Source organism: Ciconia boyciana, chromosome 21, assembly GCF_034638445.1.
Source record: "Ciconia boyciana chromosome 21, ASM3463844v1, whole genome shotgun sequence".
NCBI lineage: Eukaryota > Metazoa > Chordata > Aves > Ciconiiformes > Ciconiidae > Ciconia > Ciconia boyciana.
Genome location: NC_132954.1, coordinates 3,638,931 through 3,658,541, shown reverse-complemented (window position 1 = coordinate 3,658,541; position 19,611 = coordinate 3,638,931). Strand labels below are relative to the sequence as shown.

The 19,611-nt window shown below is 62.8% G+C and overlaps 2 protein-coding genes across 2 annotated transcripts; both read left to right on the top strand.

Annotated features, from left to right (window-relative positions):
- Nucleotides 1–598: 598 nt before the first annotated feature.
- Nucleotides 599–8,251, top strand: LOC140662147 (digestive cysteine proteinase 1-like). Its single transcript, XM_072885246.1, has 12 exons — nucleotides 599–714; nucleotides 2,191–2,434; nucleotides 3,682–3,771; nucleotides 4,032–4,124; nucleotides 4,246–4,418; nucleotides 5,177–5,420; nucleotides 5,492–5,687; nucleotides 5,811–6,004; nucleotides 6,556–6,647; nucleotides 6,733–6,894; nucleotides 7,524–7,713; nucleotides 7,933–8,251. The coding sequence occupies exons 2-12, from the start codon at nucleotides 2,383–2,385 to the stop codon at nucleotides 8,118–8,120; spliced, it is 1,674 nt and encodes a 557-aa protein (XP_072741347.1). The 5' UTR covers nucleotides 599–714; nucleotides 2,191–2,382; the 3' UTR covers nucleotides 8,121–8,251.
- Nucleotides 8,252–9,914: 1,663 nt separating this feature from the next.
- LOC140662149 (digestive cysteine proteinase 1-like) lies at nucleotides 9,915–14,187 on the top strand. Its single transcript, XM_072885249.1, has 11 exons — nucleotides 9,915–9,963; nucleotides 10,587–10,646; nucleotides 10,985–11,077; nucleotides 11,229–11,401; nucleotides 11,723–11,963; nucleotides 12,399–12,600; nucleotides 12,697–12,890; nucleotides 13,034–13,125; nucleotides 13,211–13,372; nucleotides 13,612–13,801; nucleotides 14,000–14,187. Exons 1-11 carry the CDS (start codon nucleotides 9,915–9,917, stop codon nucleotides 14,185–14,187), a joined length of 1,644 nt encoding a protein of 547 aa, XP_072741350.1.
- The last annotated feature ends 5,424 nt before the right edge of the window (nucleotides 14,188–19,611 follow it).

Here is a 19,611-nt window from a genome sequence, read left to right as displayed (position 1 = left end):
TCCTGGCCAGCTCAAGCAGTTGCTGGGGCCATCGATAGCCCACCAGATACTGGACCCCTTATTTACTCCTTGACCAGATAAAGTTGCTGGTGGGACGACCTCAAGATTTGGCATCGGTCACACTGACCCACAAACTTTGGCGAGGTCTGGGAGGGGGGCTGAGCCCCCAGCACCCTGCCTGGGCTCCCGGTCCAGGCCACTGAGGCACCCACCCTGCAGAGAGCATCTCAAGCTTTTGGCACCCCGACCGCCAGATCGAGGGGGTCTCGGTGGGGGTCACTCGCTGCGGGACCCCCATGCCGATCCAGGGTGCGGGGCAGCCGCCCCTCCAAGGCAAAACCTCCCCAGCTGGAAATACCCTCCGCAGCTCCACCCAGGCCCGATCCTGCATGGTTCCCTGGCCCCCAGCCACCCTCCCGCCGCAGGGGACAGTGACAGCGAGGGGCTGGTGATATTTTTATGCCCTCCCCACTGCAGTTTCCGGCATGGAGCCGTGCTCCCGAGTGGGGACGAGGGTGTGCGGGGAGGGCAGAGAGCTGTGGTCGTGCTCCAGCCCGGAGCTGGCTGCATCCCGGCTCGGCCAGCCCCGCAGAGCAGTGCTGGATTGCAGCTGGTGGATGGAGGGTCCTTCCCCATCTTTCCCAGGCCTTCCTCCTCCTCCTCCTCCTCGCCCTGTGGTTAGCCTTCGCAGGCTGACCTCTTTCCTGTGTGACGGTGAGTCCGGCCCCAGCGTTTCCTGTTCTCACGGCGGGGGGGAGGGGGGCCAGGGCTGGTGGAGGTCCCAGGTCCCCACCGGGATGGGGACGTGCCCCCTGGGCTGATGCCACGGTCGCCATGTCACCCCCCGACTTGTTCTGGGGATGGTGCGGATCACAGCTCCGCTTCTGTTCCGGCTTTCGGGGCTCTCTGGGACTTGCTGGGGGGGGGGGGGGGGGTTCAGCCCCTGCTGGGGATGGAGCCAGCCCTGCCAGGGTCCCTGGGAGGGGACAGGGCACAGCAGGGACACGGGGTGCTCATCAGCGGTCACCTGCAGAGCGCTGAGCCCCTCCGGGCTCCACCTGGGCTCCCAGGACCCTCCCCAAATCGTGGCCCCAGGTGTTTCTGGCTGGCTTCAGCCCCAGGGAGGGCACTCGCCCTCCGCCTTGAAGAGAGCTGCCTGAGCCCTGCCTGCCCCCCCGGCTGCCTGCACAGCGGCAGGGTGCTCTGGCACAAGGCAGGGCGGGTGCTGCCACCATGGAGGGGACAGGGCAGATCCTGGGGTGTCAGAGATGCTGAACACCCGTCCCCTGGGAGCAGGCACCGTGGGGGGGGTCAGCATGTGGCTCATGAGAGGGGCTGCCATGGGCTCCCCCATCCCTGGGGGTCACAGCCTGGCATGGGGGGGGCCCCCCTCGGGACGAGGCAGCCTGGCCAAGAGGGCTCCCAGCCTGCTCCCTGCGTGCAGGATGGAAATGGGGGTGGTGGCACATAAATCCCCCCCAGGAGTGTCCCCATCTCTGCCCCACCATTTGGGGAGGCTAGAGCCCCGGCAGCGAGGGGCAGGGGAGCCCCCAAAGCCCTCAGAAGCAGGTAAGGGCACAGGGGAAGGTGGTGGCTTCCCTGTGCTGCTGGGGGAAATGTTCCCTCCCCTCGCTGGATGAGGCTCTGCCATTCATCCCAGCTGCCCCCTCCGTGCCTCAGTTTCCCCTCTTGCAGTTGGAGGGGCTGAGCAGCGAGCGGGGGCTGACGTACGCTGTTTCCAACCCTCTGGGCTGGCTCAGCCTGTCCCCTCAGGGCTGGCTGCGGGGTGCCCACGTTTCCCTCTGCCCCACGGCCAGCTCAGCCCTCCTTCCCTTCAAGCCCCCCCAGCAAAGGGTTCCCAGTGCTCCCAGCCTTGGGTCCTGGTTCGTTAATGGTGAGCTGCTTGCAGCCCTGACCCTCTGCTATGGGCACTGCCTCCTGCCCATCACCCCGGCGTCAGGGCTGCCTGGCAAAGAGCTCCCCAGTCCTAGGGAGGCTCCGCCCTTGCACCCCTACACAAGGAGGGACACACAGCCCCAAGCACCCCATTGCCCCCCCCCCGGTTGGGGGAGCCCCCCCATAGATCCAGCCAGTCTGCACCCCACCACCACACTGCTCACGGCTTTTGGGGCTCATCCTGCACCTCCCATCCCCCTGCAGCACCCAGCCGTTCTCCGTCTCCTTCTGCAGGGACCCTGCTGAGACACGCTCCGAGCACCCCAGGGTGCCCGGCCCCCCGTGCACCCCGCCAGGCACCACATGATGCCGGTTCCTTCCCTCCTCCGGGGAGGGCCTCGGCTTCTGCATTGGCTCTGCCGGGTTCCGCCGCTGGCTCCGGCTTAAAGGCGAGAGCTGGGTGCTGGGCGAGCCGGCACGGCGAGGATGGGTGTTCTCCGCTGGCTCGCAGCCGCAGCACTCTGCACCGCCATCCAGGGTGAGTCTGTCCCCCCGTGGCACTGTCCCCACTGGGGACACCCCGGGGATGGGAACTGGAGGCACCCAGGCGGCTCTCGTCTCCCCGCCACCGCATTGCTGGGAACGCAGGGCAGGCAGGCTGGGGAAGTGGTTTGGGTTTTTTTTTGCTTGTTGGGTCCCCAAATTTGCAGTTCCCCCAAGAGAGAGGAGAGTTGGGGTGGGGTGGCAAAGGCGGGGGGAGACGTGCCTCGAGGGCTTGGCGGGGCTGGGGAGGTGAAAATAGAGCTAAAGCGAGCCAGATGGGCTTTAACAAGCACACAAGCCCAAGCCATTCCCTGGCTTTGCTGCCTGCAAAGAGCAGGCAGGGAAGCCAGGCAGGCTGTTTTCGGAAGCAGCAGGAGGGGACGGGGGTGGCAGGGGGACCGTGGCCCCATGGGACCCCTTCCTGGACGGGTGTAAAGCCGAGCGGGGCTGTGGGGTTGCCGGATCCATCGCCGCTCCTCCCGCCCCGGGCACTGTCTGTGGGTGCCCAGACCCAGGGTGCGACCGGCACCCATGGGACAGCCTGGGGTGCAGGCAGCAGGGGCTGCCGGTCCCTGCCTGCCCCAGATTTCGGGTGCAGAAGCAGAGCTGGGTCCAGTCCCGGCTGCCCCGGACTGGGCACGGGGCAGGCGCTGCCGGATCGCTCCCGGCGAGGAGGAAGATGCTGACGGTGGGAAAGGCCCGTTCCCGGCGGCAGGTGTGTTGGCGTGGGGTTGCACAAGCTGGGAGCCCCGAGGGAGGTTGGGGAGGTCACCGGGAGATGCCAGGCGGGACCAGCCGCCTCCCTGGCACCCCTCAACCATGCCCCGCTTGTCAGGGGACAGCTTGGCTGCATCCCACCTTGGAGACATCATCCAAAGCCACGGCCACCAGCCCTGGGGGTGACACTGCCTCCCAGGGGGACATCACCCGACAGCCACCCCAGCAGCTGGGTTTCCCTGGGGATGCAATATTGCAGGGCTCGCTCCAGCGTGGCGGCAGGTCGTGGCATGGTGCTGGCCCTGGAGCTGGCCCTGGGAGGGTGTCAGTGCGTCGGTGTCCTTTGTATGTGCCACCGGTGGGCTCGTGGAGCTGCTTTCGGCCAAGCCCCCCCTGCTCCGCACAGGAGGGGCTGCAGGGAAGGGGAGCACTGGCTCGGGCAGCCTCCTGCCCCGACTGCCCCGTCCCCTGCTCGGCTGTGGGGGGGGACAGCCCCCCACTCATCCCTGCCCCTCTGCTTTTCAGGACAGGACGATGGACTGGACAGGACTTTTCAGGAGAGGACAGGACTCTCCCGCCCACCCCCTCATTTCGGCTCCATCTACCACGTCCGAGGTAATGGGACCCCGCAGTGCCCTTTGCCGCAGCGGGGGGAAGCAGAGGATGCTCAGCACTGGGCAGGACCAGGCTGTCCCAGTGCCAAACTGGGGCAGCTTCCCACAGCCGGGTGCCTCTCCCTGCCTCAGCACCCATGGGGACAGCAGCTTGGTCGGCTGCGAGTCTGCATGCTCTGCGGGTGCCGGGGGGCTCAGGGAGGGCTGTCAGGGTGCTGAGGCCTCAGGGCTGACCCGTGTCCCATGCCGGGGGCCTCGCAGGCATCATTAACCTGCCCTACGCTGAGATCGAGGAGCCCTTCGAAGCCTGGTACAACCTGACGGGAAACAGAAGCCGGATCCAGTATTACGGGGGTAAGCGGGCGGGCATCCATCTGCTCCGGGCTGTGCCCGTCCCGCACCGGTCCCATCCCTGTGCAAAGGGAGCACGTGGGCAGGACCACCGTGCCTCAGTTTCCCCTTCCCACTGGCACAGGGCAGGTGATAACCTACCAGCTGGCAGCAGTGAAGCCCTACGGGATGCAGTACAAGATCACGCCGGAGACCACCGAGAAGGAGGTGAACACCAGGAAATGCTTCCAGCTGCCCGGCTCCAAGGAGGACATGGTCAAGGCTCAGAGCGTCTTCCCCAGCATTGATGGCTTCAAGGTGAGGGAGCCGGAGCCTGGATCCGACCCGCTGCTCAGAGCATCCTGGGGCTCTGGGTGGGGGTGCTGGGCAGCTGGAGATGCTCCTCTCTGTCCCAGGGGGTGCAGGGTGCTGAGACAGGCCAGGACATGCTCCCGCACCCCGGGGCACAGGGAGGGTCACTTCCCCACCTGGATCGGGGCCGGACTCCCAGCTCCTTTCCCAAGCCCGGCAGCCGTGTTGGGACACGTCACAGCCCACACAAACGCCAGCGTTTCGGGATGGCTCGGGCAAGTCGCTGCACGGCGGCTCAGCTCCCGCCGGCCCCAGCCTCCGGCAGGGCTGGGCGCAGCAGGAGGGGTGCAGCGCATGAGTGGCGGGGACAGCACGCTGTCACCGAGCCGGACATGTGTCTGCAGGGCGAGAGCTTGGAAACACGCAGGAAAAACCCAGAGCCTTTTGGAGGGGGGGTGCAGCCAGGTCCCCCCCCGCCGCTGTGGGTGCACACACAGCACCCTGCACAGCGGGGTGTCCCCAGGGCACTGCTGAGCTGGACGGGGGGGTCTGTCCTGTGTCCCACCCCGAATCCTTGCCCTGCTTTCCGCCCCACGCGCGGCTGTGTGCTGATGGCCACGCAGCCGATGGATCTGGCCCGAGAGCCCGGTGCAGGCTGGTGCAAGGTGCTGTACATGCACCGGGAGCAACGGGCTCCTGCAAAGGGGCTGGGTGGGAAGGGGTCCCCACTCAGAGCCCCCCTCCCTGATGCCTCGTCCCCCCAGTTCCTGCGAGAGGAGTACTACCGGGGCCGGTACTGCGCTGTCTGGCAGAACGTCACCCGCTGGGCACAGAAAAAGAATGTGTACACCCTGTGGGTGACCAACTCCAGCTGCGGGGTGGCCCCCGTCCACTACGAGATGCGGGGCTACAACAGCCTGCTGGGCTCCCACTACGACAAGTACGAGATCTCCTACACCGACTTTGACAACAGCTTCCCCCCCTCCATCTTCGACCTCCCCGTCAATGGTGAGCCGGGTTGGGCCCCCCCATTCTGCCTGTGGGGCTCGGGCTGATGGCATCCCCTCCTTGCTCCCCAGAGACAAAGAAGTGCGGGGTCCTGCCGGGGAGTGTGGCAGAGCACCGGGTGCTGGTGAACCCCATGGAGGACCTGGTGGGACGGCACCAGCCCTGGGCCCACGAGGTCTTCCACCACTACCGCAGGCGGTTGGGGCGGCGGTACGGCTCGGCACAGGAGCTCGAGCACAGGCAGAGCGTCTTCGTGCACAACATGAGGTACAGGCAAACGGGGGGACGCCGACCCCACTGGGGTGCTCCCCATCCCTGGGGGGGTCGCACCGCTGCTGCGGTGGGAGGCGGCGTCGGTGCCGGCTGATGCCATCCCCGCCGCGACGGCAGGTTCGTGCACTCGAGGAACCGCGCTGCGCTCTCCTACACGCTGGCGCTGAACCACCTGGCAGACCGCACGCCCCAGGAGCTGGCCGCCCTGCGGGGCCGCCGCCGGAGCGGGGCTCCCAACAACGGGCAGCCCTTCCCCACCGAGCTCTACGCCGGCCTCATCCTGCCCGAGAGCCTCGACTGGCGCATGTACGGTAGGTGCGGGGTCGGGGGGACGGGGTCTCGCCGTCGGGGTGCTGCGGGGTGGTGTGAGGCTGCGATGCGGAGGGCGTGAGCGCTCCTCATCCAGCGCAAAGTCCAGCCGAGCCGTCCCACTCTGTCACCGTGCTGGGGAGCCCATAGGGCTGTGCTGTCCCTTGGGACCCACATCTCCCTGTGGCCCCCACTCTGCTCCGCAACTGGAAGATGGAAGCAGGGCTTATCTGGCAAAAGGCAGCTCGGTCAGCAGGTGGCCCTCATTCAGTCTGGTGCCCCAGGGACAGATGTGACATCTGAAGCCACATCTGGCTTCCCCCATGTCCGCATCATCTGGGAGCGACACCCCCAGAGCTTGTCCCAGCCCAAGGGCAGGGGTCCCACAGGTTTGCTGGTGCATTTCCCCCCCCCCCCCCGATTAGCACCAAGCCCTGGCTGAGCTGCCTCTGGGAGCACAGCGAGTCCTCGACTCCTGCCTCAGTTTCCCTTCCACTTGCCCTCATCCCCCAGTGCCACCCCAGCCTCTCACCACCCATCCCGCTGTCCCCAGGCGCCGTGACCCCCGTGAAAGACCAGGCCGTCTGTGGGTCCTGCTGGAGCTTCGCTACGACGGGTGCGATGGAGGGTGCCCTCTTCCTCAAGGTGAGAGCGGGGCCGTGCCCCACGGGGATGGCCGGGGCACCTGGAGGGTGCCCGTCCCCATCCCTACAGCCTGTCCCCCCCTCAGACCGGCGTGCTGACCCCCCTGTCCCAACAAGTCCTCATCGACTGCTCCTGGGGCTTCGGGAACTACGCCTGCGATGGGGGCGAGGAGTGGCGAGCCTACGAGTGGATCAAGAAACATGGTGGCATCGCCAGCACCGAGTCCTACGGCACCTACCTGGGGCAGGTGAGGGTGGCCCCATGTCCCTGCCGTGGTCCCCCAGGTCTCGGTATGTGCCCCCTGGGACTTTAAAGCCATGGTGGGGCCAATCAGGGTGGGTCAGAGGTGCTAACAGGCTCTGGAGATGAGGATGTCACCTTGTCACCTTCAAGGCACCAGGCTCCCTGCGGTTCAAAGCACAGTCCACAGCCAAGGCCCAGGGCTCAGCCAGGCGGTTTCATCACCGCGTGCCTCAGTTTCTCTTCTTGCAAAACAGGGATGAGGCTCCTCCACCCATGGGTGGTGCCATGGGTCCCTCCGTACCCTGGGGTGCAGGGATGGAGCAGGGCTGCCAGGGGACAGGGACGTGGCTGCAAGACGCAGGCAACAGCCGCCCCAGGGCTTCGGGTGCAGGGCCAGCTCCCCGTGCTGCACGTGGGCAATGCCATGTCCCTGCAGCAACCAGGAAAACGTCCCCACCGCGGTGGGCAGGGGAGGACAGAGGGGTCAGAGCCAGGATGCTGTCGTAGCCCGAGTCCCAGATCACTCCCTGCATCAGAGCAGAGCTGCATGGGGACAGCTAGGGTGGGCAGGGACCCAGTGAGGGGACCTGGGGTCTCCTGATGACACAGTGTCCCCCCCCTCGGGTGCCGCAGAACGGCTTGTGCCACTACAACCAGTCTGAGATGCTGGCCAAGATCACGGGCTACGTCAACGTCACCTCGGGCAACATCACGGCGGTCAAAGCTGCCATCTACAAGCACGGCCCCGTGGCTGTCAGCATCGACGCCTCGCACAAGACCTTCTCCTTCTACTCCAACGGCATCTACTATGAGCCCAAGTGCGGTGAGTTGGGTGGCACACGGGGCACGGGAGGACCTGGGTGCCCAGGGAGATGCCAGGACACCCAGGATCCCCTCCTCATCTTTGAGCATCTTGGGCATGGGTGGAAGAGGGAACCGATCCTGCAGCCCTCCCCAGTGCCGCTGGCAGCCCCGGGAGCAGGGATGCTCTCCGGACAGGGATGCTCTCTGGACAAGCCGTCTCCTGTATCATCCCCTGCAGAGAACAAGCCAGGAACGCTGGACCACGCGGTGCTGGCCGTGGGCTACGGGGTCCTGCAGGGAGAGACCTACTGGCTCATCAAGAACTCCTGGTCCACGTACTGGGGCAACGACGGCTACATCCTCATGGCCATGAAGGACAACAACTGTGGCGTGGCCACCGAAGCCACCTACCCCATCCTGGCCTGAGCCACCTTGGCTCTGTGGGGAGAGGCCTCGGCGATGCTCTCAGCACCCACCCCTGGATCAGCCCCTTGGGTGTGACATATCACGCAGGAGGAAGCTGGGGACACGGTGGGACAGGGCCATGGGGTGCTGGACTAGGGGGCTGGATGGGGACCCAGCTGTGGGCTTGCCAATAAAGACCCTGGAAAAATACTGGTTTGCTTCTACAGGAGGGATTCAATTGCTGCCCACCCGGCTCTGCCCCCTTCGCAGACCCCAGTGCCCCCAGCATGTGGCTGCTCTGTCCCCTACGCAGGTCCCTGTCCCCACAGGGGACCACAGGGGCCTCCCGGGGAGGGGACAGGGGACGGTCCCTGCCTGGCAGAGCCAGCTGGCTCTCGCAGACAGTCCCAGACACCCAGGGCGAGGGGAGCGGCTTTTCCAGCCCTATCTCTCAAGACGGAGCACAAACAACCCCAGGGATTTCTGCTGAGACGAGAAATTCCTGGCGTGGGGTGTTGGGGAGGGGGGAAGGCATCCACCCTCTGCCCCACTGCTCGGGTCCCTGTTGTGGCTACGGGTGGGGATGTCCCCGGCAGTGTTTGCCGATGCCACGAGCCAGGCTCCCCCTTCGCCCCACGGGGCTGCTCCGCTCCAGGGAAAGGCATTTTACGCTGCGGCCGTGGCTTACCTGGGTGCTCCTAGTTGGGACTCGAGCCCTCCTAGGAGAGCAGGGTCAGCGCACGAGGATCCTGCAAACAGGGTGGGGAGGTCTCTGGGCCCCGACCCTGGTGGTCTCCTATCTCTGCTGGTACATCCCTGGGGCAGGACGCACCTCCGCACCGGTGTGCTGCGATGGCAGCGGCGGTGGTCCCTGGGGAGCTGCTGTGGCACAGGGGGCATCAGCCCAGCCCCGCACCCAGGGGTGCAGCCGAATCTGGGCCAGCTCGTCCCCGGTGGCGCGTGCAGCTGGCCCACGCTGAGCCCTTATCGGCTTTGTTTTGGGCTCGGGCGGCCCTGCGGGCGCTCGCCGTCGCCTTGGGCTGGGGGCCAGCTGGACACGCAGCAAACGGGAGGGGTGAAGGCCACTCTGCGGTGGTGACAGCGCTGCTCTCCTCCCCGAGTCTGTTTTTCCATGTAGCTCCTGACATCTCATCTGCATCTTTCCCCTTTTTTTCCAATTAAAACCCCCTAATTGCAGTCCTGGGCTTGCCCTGATAGTCTATCCAGGAGGATGCAGGGATGCAAACAGCCTCCATCTCCCCACGACTGCCCAGCGCTGCCTTCGCTGGGGACACCTTGGTTCCTGTCCCAGGAGGGCAGGGAGCACCCAGAGGGGCTTTGGGGTGCCTGGCAGGGTCTCACCGCACCTCCTTGCCCCAGGGTTTTGCAGATGCTCCCCCTGCTTGCAGCCCACTGTGTGCAGCAAAGCCTGGCTGCAAACTGCCCCGCAGGGGGGGTGGGAGCACAGGGACACCCCCAGCACCCACCACCGAGCACCCAGTCCGTGGCCCCAGGGGATGGCCCTGCCATGGGGCCCAGACCCACAGGGGTCTGGGTCCCACCCTGGTCCCCCCGCCCTGAGCCCCACGAGCACGCGACATCGGCACCCAGCCTGCTGCGGGTGGGAAAGGCACCCATGGGTGCCCATGGTGGGGCAGGGGGGCAACACAAAGCCACGCCTCCCCCTTGCTCTAGCCCCAGCCAAGGGAAGGATGGGGCTTTGCCCGTTGGCTGCCGGCAGCTCCCTGCCCGCCCACCAGTGGTATTTAAGCCACCCGTGGGTGCAGGGCAGCAGCGTGGGCTGGGGTGTGCAGGATGGAGGGGCTGGGGTGGCTGCTGGTGCTGGGGGCTGCTGTGCTGCTGGGTGAGCACCCGCCCCGGCCGAGCTCGGTGGGAAGGATGGGATGGGACGGGATGGGATGGGATGGGATGGGATGGGATGGGATGGGATGGGACGGGACGGGATGGGACGGGAGGGGATGGATGCTGTGCCCCATTGCGGGGTGATGCCATCATTCCCCTTAGCCTGGGCACTGCGGTGGTCCTGGGCTGCTGTGGGGTCCTCGCCCCGGGAGGGGGCTGCTCTGTCCCTGTCCCCATGCCCGGAGCAGCGCAGGGGCAGCAGGAATGCTCTGCGTGTGGCATATGGGGGTGCATATGGTTGCCCCTCACGCCCTGGGGTGTGCATGGGGGCTTTGGGGTGCCCCTGAGCTGGCTGCACCCCAGGGAGAGCAGGGATGCATGTGGGAGCTCTGAGTCAGGCTGGCAGAGGAGCAGGGACCCCCGGCTTGGTGACCCCTGGTCTCTGCCTGGCCCGGGCAGGTGGGAGGCCTCCCAGCCCTACCCCCCATATGGGCTCCGCTGGGTCTGTCCCCCTCTCCTAGGGGACAGCGAGCCAGGGACCAGCACCGCTGTCTCCCCCCGCCATGGAGAGGTGGGTAATCAGCAGTGCAAAAGGGTTTGGGTTTACTTTTGTTTTTCTTCCAGGAGCAGAGTGCAAAGCTGCTCTGGAGACACCCACATTTGGGGACATCTACCATGTCACAGGTACTGCTTGGGGACGGGGCACCCCGCTGGGACGGTGCCACCGCCACGCTGCCCGAGGGGGTCCTGCACCTCCAGCCACCGGCTCCCACCCAACATGCCTGAGCCGAGGAGGCTCCCGTTCCCCCGTGAAACCTGGGGGCTGGGGCACATCGCTGCCGTGGGGTGCCGCCGGCGGTGGCCATGGGTGGGAGCAGGGGGTGATGCCATGGGGCCCCAGGCTGCTCCCTGCCTTCCCTGCGCTCCCCTCCTGGCTGCAGGCTGGGGGCAGGAGGACAGGGGATGTCCCCAGGGCTCGGTCCCCTGCAGCCCCCCCGAGCCCAGCCCCTCTGTGCCCGCAGGAGTCATCAGCTTGCCCTACGCAGAGATCAGGGAGCCCTTCGAAGCCTGGTACAACCTCACCGGGGGGAAGAGCCGCATCGAGTACTACGGCGGTGGGTGCAGAAAGGGGTCCATCCCTCCGACCCCTCGCCATCCCCCTCCTTCTGCCCCAGCACCTTCGGGTGCCCCAGCAAAGCCCTGGGAGCCATCACCATGCCAGGACCCAGGGGCTTGGCTCGACCTTAGCACTGTCCCCGTCCCCAGGCCAAGTGGTCACCTACCAGTTTGGCTCCATCGAGCCCTTCGGCGCCAGCTTCAAGGTGACTCCCGAGACCACGGAGACAGAGGTCAATGTCCGCAAGTGCTTCCGCATCAACGGCACCGACGGGGACCTCATCGCCCCGCAGAGCGTCTTCCCCAGCCTGGAGAACTTCAAGGTGAGCTCCAGGCATGGTCCCCCAGGATGTGGGATGGAGCAAGGGAGGGGACAAGGGACCCCTATGGGTGCAGGGTGTCTGATGGCTACCTCCCTCTGAGGGCAGAGCAGCCCTCCCTGGCCTGGAATGGGTAAATACAGGGTTGGATGCGGCCACGGGTGATGGAGGTGGAGGGGTTGCATCCAGCTTAGCATGGTGCAGGATGGGTGCGTGGCTGGAGCGCCATCACTGTGGGGTGCCCCAGCTCACCAGGGGTGCAGTGCCGGTGCCGGTGCTGGTACCGGCACGGCACCCCGTCGCCGACGCGTGCACTGTGCGCAGCGGGTGCGGGAGGAGCGCTTCCGCGGGCAGCGCTGCGCCGTCTGGCAGAACGTCTCCTACTGGGGCCACAAGAAGAACGTCTACACGCTGCGGGTGGGCAGCTCTGCCCGTGGCCCCGTGCCCCTGCACTACGAGGTCCGCGGCTTCAACAGCCTCCTGGGCTCCCACTACGACAAGTACGAGATCGACTACTCCTCCTTCAGCCACCGCTTCCCCCCCAGCGTCTTCCATCTCCCCGAGGGTGAGTGTCCCCGGCCACCCGCAGCCCAGCCTGTGGCTGGTGCTGCCACTGAAATGGCCTTCCACCTTTTTAATTTGGTTTTTTTGGGGTGTTTTTGTTGTTTTTTTGCAAGAGCCTGATAATTTGGGTGAATTGGTTTGGCTGGGAAAAAAGCAGGGGAGAAACGTAATTAATGTTGATAGCTGGGGCGATGCGGGTGCTTTCCTGGTGCTGGCTCCTCCGTGCTGGAGTGCAGGGTGCTGGGTGGGGTGGTGGGTGCTCAGGAGCTGGCTCTGGAAGTGGGTGTGGGTGCAGAGCCCCCCTGCATGCACGTGTCTATATGGGATGGACAGGCCCATGGTTTTGGGGGTGACTGTGCCATGCAACCCAGCTGGGGGGCCCGGAGAGCCTCTCCCCGCTCGGGAAGCATCAGCCGCCATCCGTCTCTCGTGGCAGGGGTGCAGTGCAAGCAGTGGCCCGCGGCCGGCCCCGAGCACCGCATCGTGGCCAACCCCATGCAGGAGTTTGTGGGGAGGACACCAGAGACGGACCATGTCCACCACCGCCTCTTCCACCGCTACAAGAAGCGGTTCGGGAAGAGCTACGGCAGCGAGGAGGAGCACGAGCATCGCAAGCGCACCTTCATCCATAACATGCGGTACTGGATGCCAGGGGGATGGGCTGGGAGGCTCAGGGATGGGGTGGCCAGCGTGGTCTCCCGCTCCCCTCTCGCAGCATCTCCGCTCTGCTGCAGGTTCGTGCACTCGAGGAACCGCGCTGCGCTCTCCTACACGCTGGCGCTGAACCACCTGGCCGACCGCACGCCCCAGGAGCTGGCCGCCCTGCGGGGCCGCCGCCGGAGCGGGGCTCCCAACAACGGGCAGCCCTTCCCCACCGAGCTCTACGCCGGCCTCCTCCTGCCCGAGAGCCTCGACTGGCGGCTGTACGGTGAGGAGGGAGCCGGTGCCACCAGCGCGCAAGCCCGGAGCGTGCATGAGGCTGGGGGTCAGCTGTGCACAGCGGGGTTTGCGTGGGGACAGTCGGCATCCTCCGCTGCTCTGTTAAACGTGTCCCCATCCCGCTGTCCCCAGGCGCCGTGACCCCCGTGAAGGACCAGGCCGTCTGTGGGTCCTGCTGGAGCTTCGCTACGACGGGTGCGATGGAGGGTGCCCTCTTCCTCAAGGTGAGAGCGGGGCCGTGCCCCACGGGGATGGCCGGGGCACCTGGAGGGTGCCCGTCCCCATCCCTACAGCCTGTCCCCCCCTCAGACCGGCGTGCTGACCCCCCTGTCCCAACAAGTCCTCATCGACTGCTCCTGGGGCTTCGGGAACCAGGCGTGCGATGGGGGTGAGGAGTGGCGAGCCTACGAGTGGATCATGAAGCACGGTGGCATCGCCAGCACCGAGTCCTACGGGCCCTACCTGGGGCAGGTGAGGGTGGCAGCGCCGCTCAGTGGGGGGATGCGGTGCCACCCCCTCCCCAATCCTTCCCCCCAGGCTCTCCCAAATCAGCCATCAGCCCTTTGGCAGCGGATGGAGGCTCTACTTTGGTTTATGGATGCTCCATCTGAGCTGCCCCCCTCCTCCTTCCCCTTTGCCGGGGGGTGGGGAGGTCAGACCCCCCCCACCTGCCCCAGGACCCCATTGTCACCTCAGCCTCCCCCCCCTAGAATGGCTACTGCCACTGCAACCAGTCAGAGCTGGTGGCCCAACTCGCCGGCTACGCCAGCGTGGAGCCGGGCAGCGACACGGCACTGAAGGCTGCGCTGGTCAAGCACGGCCCCGTGGCCGTCAACATCGATGCCTCGCACAAGTCCTTCGCCTTCTACGCCAATGGTGTCTACGAGGAGCCCCACTGCGGTGAGTCCGGTCAGCCCAGGAGGCTCCGTGTCCTGCTCATTGGGGCTGGGACAGACAAAAATATTTGCAGGGTGGGATTTACCTCCCCGCTAAGCTCCCGGCCAGGGGATACAGGGCCTCTCCCTGCATCGGAAATGACCTCCAGCTCCAAGGGATGGGGACTGAGATGTCTCTGTTTTCTTCTTTCCTCCCGGCCAGGAAACGAGACGTCGGCGCTGGACCACGCGGTGCTGGCCGTGGGCTACGGGGTCCTGCACGGCAAGAGCTACTGGCTCATCAAGAACTCCTGGTCCACGTACTGGGGCAACGACGGCTACATCCTCATGGCCATGAAGGACAACAACTGCGGCGTGGCCACCGCCGCCTCCTTCCCCATCCTGGCCTGATGGGACACGACCCCACATGTGCCCTGTCCCCTCCGTGTCCCCCTGGACAGCTCCAGATGGATGGGGGGCTGGCAGAGGGATGCAGGGCCCCAGGAAGTGGTTGTGGGGCAGAGGGAGGCAGCTCAGCCGGGAGGTCGGAGGATGCTCCCAGCCCTCTGGAGAGGTATTTTACCATTTTGGCAATAAAAGCCTGTAGAAGTGATCCTGTCTGTCATGCTGGGGCGTCTTCTGCCAGCCGCAGCCCACGCCCTGCTGTGACTGCCTTCTGCAGCCCTCTTGTGTGATGAGTTTCACCCAGTGCTCAGCCCAGGCTCACCCCTGTTTGGGTTACGTGTGCCCTAACCCCAGAGTTTTCAGTGCCACTCCCAGAAGTGCCAGCACTCCCTTCCCCAGCAGCAGGAGGGAGCCTGAATCCACTCTCGGAAGCTGGGCTGGGCTCAGGGCCCTCCTGTTCCCAGCCAGACTCTGCCCCGTCACGGCAGCCGGCATCATGCTGGGAACAAGGGAGCTGCCCCTCACCAGAGAGAGCGGTCCCCAGCGCCCGGTGCCTCTCGGAACACTTGGGTCCTCTGCTCAGCCTCTCTCCAAGCTCCTATGTGGGTCAGTGCTTGGTGACTCAGTTTCCCCACCCGTCTGGGGGGAAAGCAGAGCTTCTGGGGATTTCCATGCTGCTGCCAGCAGCCCTCGAGATGGAGGGAGCCCAAAGAAGACCCAGCTCATTTCATCCAGGACACTTCAGGGGGGTTTTGTCTCAACCTCTTGTCCAACCTCCTGGGGAGCAGCCAGGCTCGGAGCTGCTGCCCCAGAGCTGTCATTCTCCTTTCATCTCCCCTTGCTCCAGTGCTTTACCCCAAAACTGCACAGCCACAAGGAAGCCTGACCGAGAGCCGAGGGGTTGGCGAGGCCAGTGCTGCTCTTGGGGTGTCCAGGCTGGATATCAGCACAGCGTGAAGGTTCATTCTTGGGGCTCTGGTGCCCTGCTTGCATTCACCCTGGGGATGGAGCCAGGCAGGCAGCACCAGTGGGCAGCCCAGAGCTCCCAGGTGAGAGCTGCTGGCACTGCCAGGCTCTGCCTTCCCAATTTGAGAGCCCAATTAGCAGCTGGGCAGCTGGGGAGAGGAGCCTACAAAATGGGAGAAGTCAGCCCTGGCTTGTATCAGCATGTGCATGGGCTGCATCTTCCCCCAAAACGGGTTTCTGGTAGCTGAGAAGCGACGTTCCCCATGGCTACAGCCCTATTTTGTATAGCAGACGGCCAGGGTCAGCCACCGTGCTTCCTCGCTGCAAGTGCTGGCCGGCGGCACCCAGGGAGCAGCGCTTCCTTCCAGGCGATGTGACTGCTCCCGAGCGAGGGTGGCAGGTCATAATATTTTCTTGTTTTCTTTCACTTGTTCACCTGCTTATTTTACAATTTGCTGCACTGATTTCTGAAGTGGTCTTTAATCATTCTCAGCAGGGGTGCTGACTCGAATTCACGTCTGGGAGAGAAATGATCACTGCGCAGGAATAATGTGGTTTATTCTGTGGGAGTCCAGGTCTCCAGATCTTTGATTCTCTTGACTGCAGTCAATAAAACATGCTTTGACTTTCAGGGAACCGTGACTTTCAGGCTCCCTTTGGATAGGTGATGTTCTGAATTTGCTGCTGAACACGCAGGTGGCTTTGAGAGCTGGAGGTTTTGCACCCCCAGGAAGCATTTAGCAGGAGCCTGAAATTTTGCATTTGTGGCATTAGGGATAGCAGTTCTGAGCGTGGGTAGTTAAGGATGGCTGGGAACTTAAAAAAGATCCATTTATTACATTCGAAAAAAGAGAAAGGACATACCTGAAGAGAGGTTTGCTGTTTCCAGAGCCAGCCTTGGGTTCTGGCTCCCAGCCCAAGCGAGCTGCGACCTCCAGACTTCCCTTGACACCCGAACCTCGGAGACGCTCCAGGTTTTGCAGACCGTAGCAAAGAACAACCACCCTGAACCCTGCTTTTTATTGAAAGCAAAGCTGGCCTAAAAGTACACATTTAAGGTTTCCTTTGGAAGAGGCACGTTGCCCGCATACCCTGCATTTCCAGCTTGCCAGCTATGCAGGAAACTCCCCAAATTTGATACCTTGATGGTGAAATATCAGCTGAGGCTGGTGCTTTACAGGAAGCGAGCACTGCCCAGAGAGCGGAAGCTGAGAGGATTTGGCACCTACCTCCCATATGCCCCCTTGAGAATCCCATCTTCTTCTTGGTCTGCAGGGTGAAGTAGTTCAAGATGTCTCCAGAGGTCAGCTTCATACTGAAAGCACAGGACCAGAGGTAGTCCTTGGTGGCCAGCTTCCAGTCCTGCGCCCTGTCCTCTACTCGGTATTTCTCATGGTCTTCTGCCACCTTCAGTGTCTCCTCCTCGTTCAGCCACCCCTTCTTGGCCAAACAAGAGGTTGGTGCTCAGGTGCTTACACTGGGCATGCAGAGTGTCTGCCTGCAGGCTGGTCCACTTAGAGGCAGCCCAAGCTGATGGTGGCTTCCATGCTGGAGGCAGGAGCCTGTTTGGCCACCTCACAGGCTTTCCTGAGCCTCCAAACAGGTCGTCCATCCTGCCTGATGCTCTCTTGATGCTTCTTTAAGAATTCATCCATGAAGATGCCCACCAACTGGTTGTCGAAGTCATCACCTCCCAGGTGAGTGTCTCCAGCCGCGACTTTCACCTCAACAATGTCTCTGTCTATGCTGGAGATGGAGCTGCTGATGCCCTTCCTGGCCCATATCAAAGACGAGGACATTGCGCTCTCCATCAGGGTGATGGAGGCTGTAGGCCAAGGCTGCTGATGTTGTCTCATCGAAGCCCCTCAGAACAGTGACGCCAGCAATTACCCAACATCTTTGGTGGCTTGGCTCTGGGAGTCACTGAGATAAACCGGCACAGCAATGATCACTCCTCCTGCCTGCCTCGGAGCAACTCATCCCCTGGGATGGGAACCTTGGGGCAATCCCAGCTCCGTGCCGGGCTCCGACCCACTCAGTCTCGCAGGGCCCAGCGACAGCCAGGACACGGGGAGCGAGCTGAGACAGAGCACACCGCCGCAAAGAGCTCCCAAGAGGTGTTTTGTTTCCAGTGAAACGGCCTTTCTGTGGGTGAGAGCATCCAGATCTGTGGGATCAATCTGTCCACACATCCAGAAATTCGGGGTGGGCTGCATTTGCCAAGCTAAATTATTCTCCGAGGAAGGGCGGTTGGGATTTCAGCTGGGTTTGGTTTTTCGCCCTGCCCTCGGCTGTCCTGGATACGGCGCTTCCCTCCGGAGGCAGCTGTGCTCCAGCGCAGACCTCTGTGCAGCAATGCCAGGTGGCCAGAAAATGTGCTCCAGCCCAAAAGCTGGCTGCCTTTCAGTGCTGGATGAATTATCTGTGAAAACCTCTTACAGCTCGCACAAAACAAGGTAATTATTCAGAAAGCAGGGGACTTGGAGAGAGCCAGAATATGAAAATATTATCTGTTAGTGATTTACAGAGAACCACAGACGGTGTCAAAGAACAGCAGCTGAATCAAAACTTGCTTTGGCAACTTCTTGGCTCCCAAATGCTCCAGACAACCCGGGGGGGCTGATCACAAGCTCCCAGCAACACTCCTACGTCCTGGGGAAGGGGGTCCTGGGGGTCTGGGTCTCCGGAGCTGGGTCAGGACAGAGCCAGGTGGTTCACGGAGGGAAAGGACACATGTTGCAGAGCCCTGAGGTTTTAGGAGGGAAAAGACTATGAACCAGGGGGAGGACATCTCGCTTTTGTTATCTGATAACTGGAGCTTTTTTGGGGTACAAATGGTTGCATTCAACGTGATCTGAACGGTCTTCCAAGCTCTGCAAAGCTAGAAACTGCTTTACTGCTAGTGAGGCTATCCTGGAAAATCACCGAGGCAGTGGCTTTTTAAACATTTCTTATTACACTTCCTTCGGTAGCAGCTTTACAAATGCTCTTCCTTAGCCAAATGTTTTTTCCCTTGGCGACCGTGACTGCTCTGGCAGGTTGGTTGTTCACGTTCTGAAACGAAACCGTTCCTTTTTCCTTCAGCTCATGAGATTTGCAACCCCCTCCCATGACTTTTAGGAGCTTTTATTTCTTGTAACAAATCGCTGACGGCGTTTACTTTTTCCAGGTGCACTGTCAAGCCCCAGAAAGCTGGGCAGCCCCAGCCCTCCACCTCTGCCTGATTTCCCCCAGAACCTCTCCTCGGAGCATCGCAGCCCCTGAGCAGCGAGAAGGGTTTTGTTTAAAGCCATCCGCCGCCTCTGCCAAGCTCTGCCTTCTGCTTTCACCAACTGATATTTCCCAATCACAATCTAGCATCCAGCACAATGCAACGAATTTCATGAAATTAAGTATTTCTCCTACACACAGCATATTTGCCCGGTGATTATAACTAGTCCCCGAGGTAGCCAAGCACAGCAGAATTTCAGTTTAATATGCACACCCACGCAGTCTTACTAAAAACCCAAGACACTCCCCCGGTCCTTCTTGGGAAAGACTGAGCACTGCAGTGAGCATCTCATATTTCAGCTTCACCACTTGCACAAGCTCGGACTGGGAATACTCTGTCATCTGGTGTAAAGAAAGGTGGGGAAAGAAGTTTCCCAAAGATTTCAAGGTATCCCTGACAGCCTGAGAGAGAGCAGGGTGTGAGAACACAGGAATGTCAGGCAACACAGGCACAAAAGGGACCAGATCACACTGCTGTGGGTTTATTAACACAACCATGAGTAGTTACTGCCTTTTGTTCACTCGATCTGGGATCTAGAGAGTGAACTTTTAACTCCAAAATGCTTCAATTGCCCCATTTGTTCGGGCAGGCAGCATATACGTAAGCTCACAGCACCTGCTCTGTGTCACACTGTAAAAAATGACCACAACTCGATTACTAAAAACGAGCAATTATTCAGCGTGTGTGCAGCGTACGATTTGCCCTTGCTGCAGCGACCGGAGTCCAACCTCCTACCTGAAATGAAACGGGGGAAAATCTTCCCAGCGTCTGGAGCTGCAAACTCCAGTACCCGAGCTGTGGTGTAAACACAGCGAGCTGCAATTCGCAACGCTGACCCTGCCCCAAACCGGAGGCAGATCCACCCATGCAAATCACAGTCTTGGCTGTGCCTGGGACTTGCAGATGAGCAGCTGCCCTAGCAGCGGGCCAGCAGCTGCTGGAGTCGGAGCAGAGAGGGAAACAAGTTCATGCGAAGGTTTTCCTTTCGCTGCAGACGCTACCTCCTACCTCATTCTCCCTTCCTTTTCCTCCAATTCTCTTTCCCTCAACCTTTCAGGCACAGATTTCCCTCTGCCCCTGCCCTGCCTGTCTCCAGCCCTTGCGGCTCTGCTCCCCCTCAGCTCCACTCTGAAGGCGGAGACACCCAGCCCTCCCCACAGCCTTCTGCTCCCTTTTTTCCTCCAGAGCTGCCC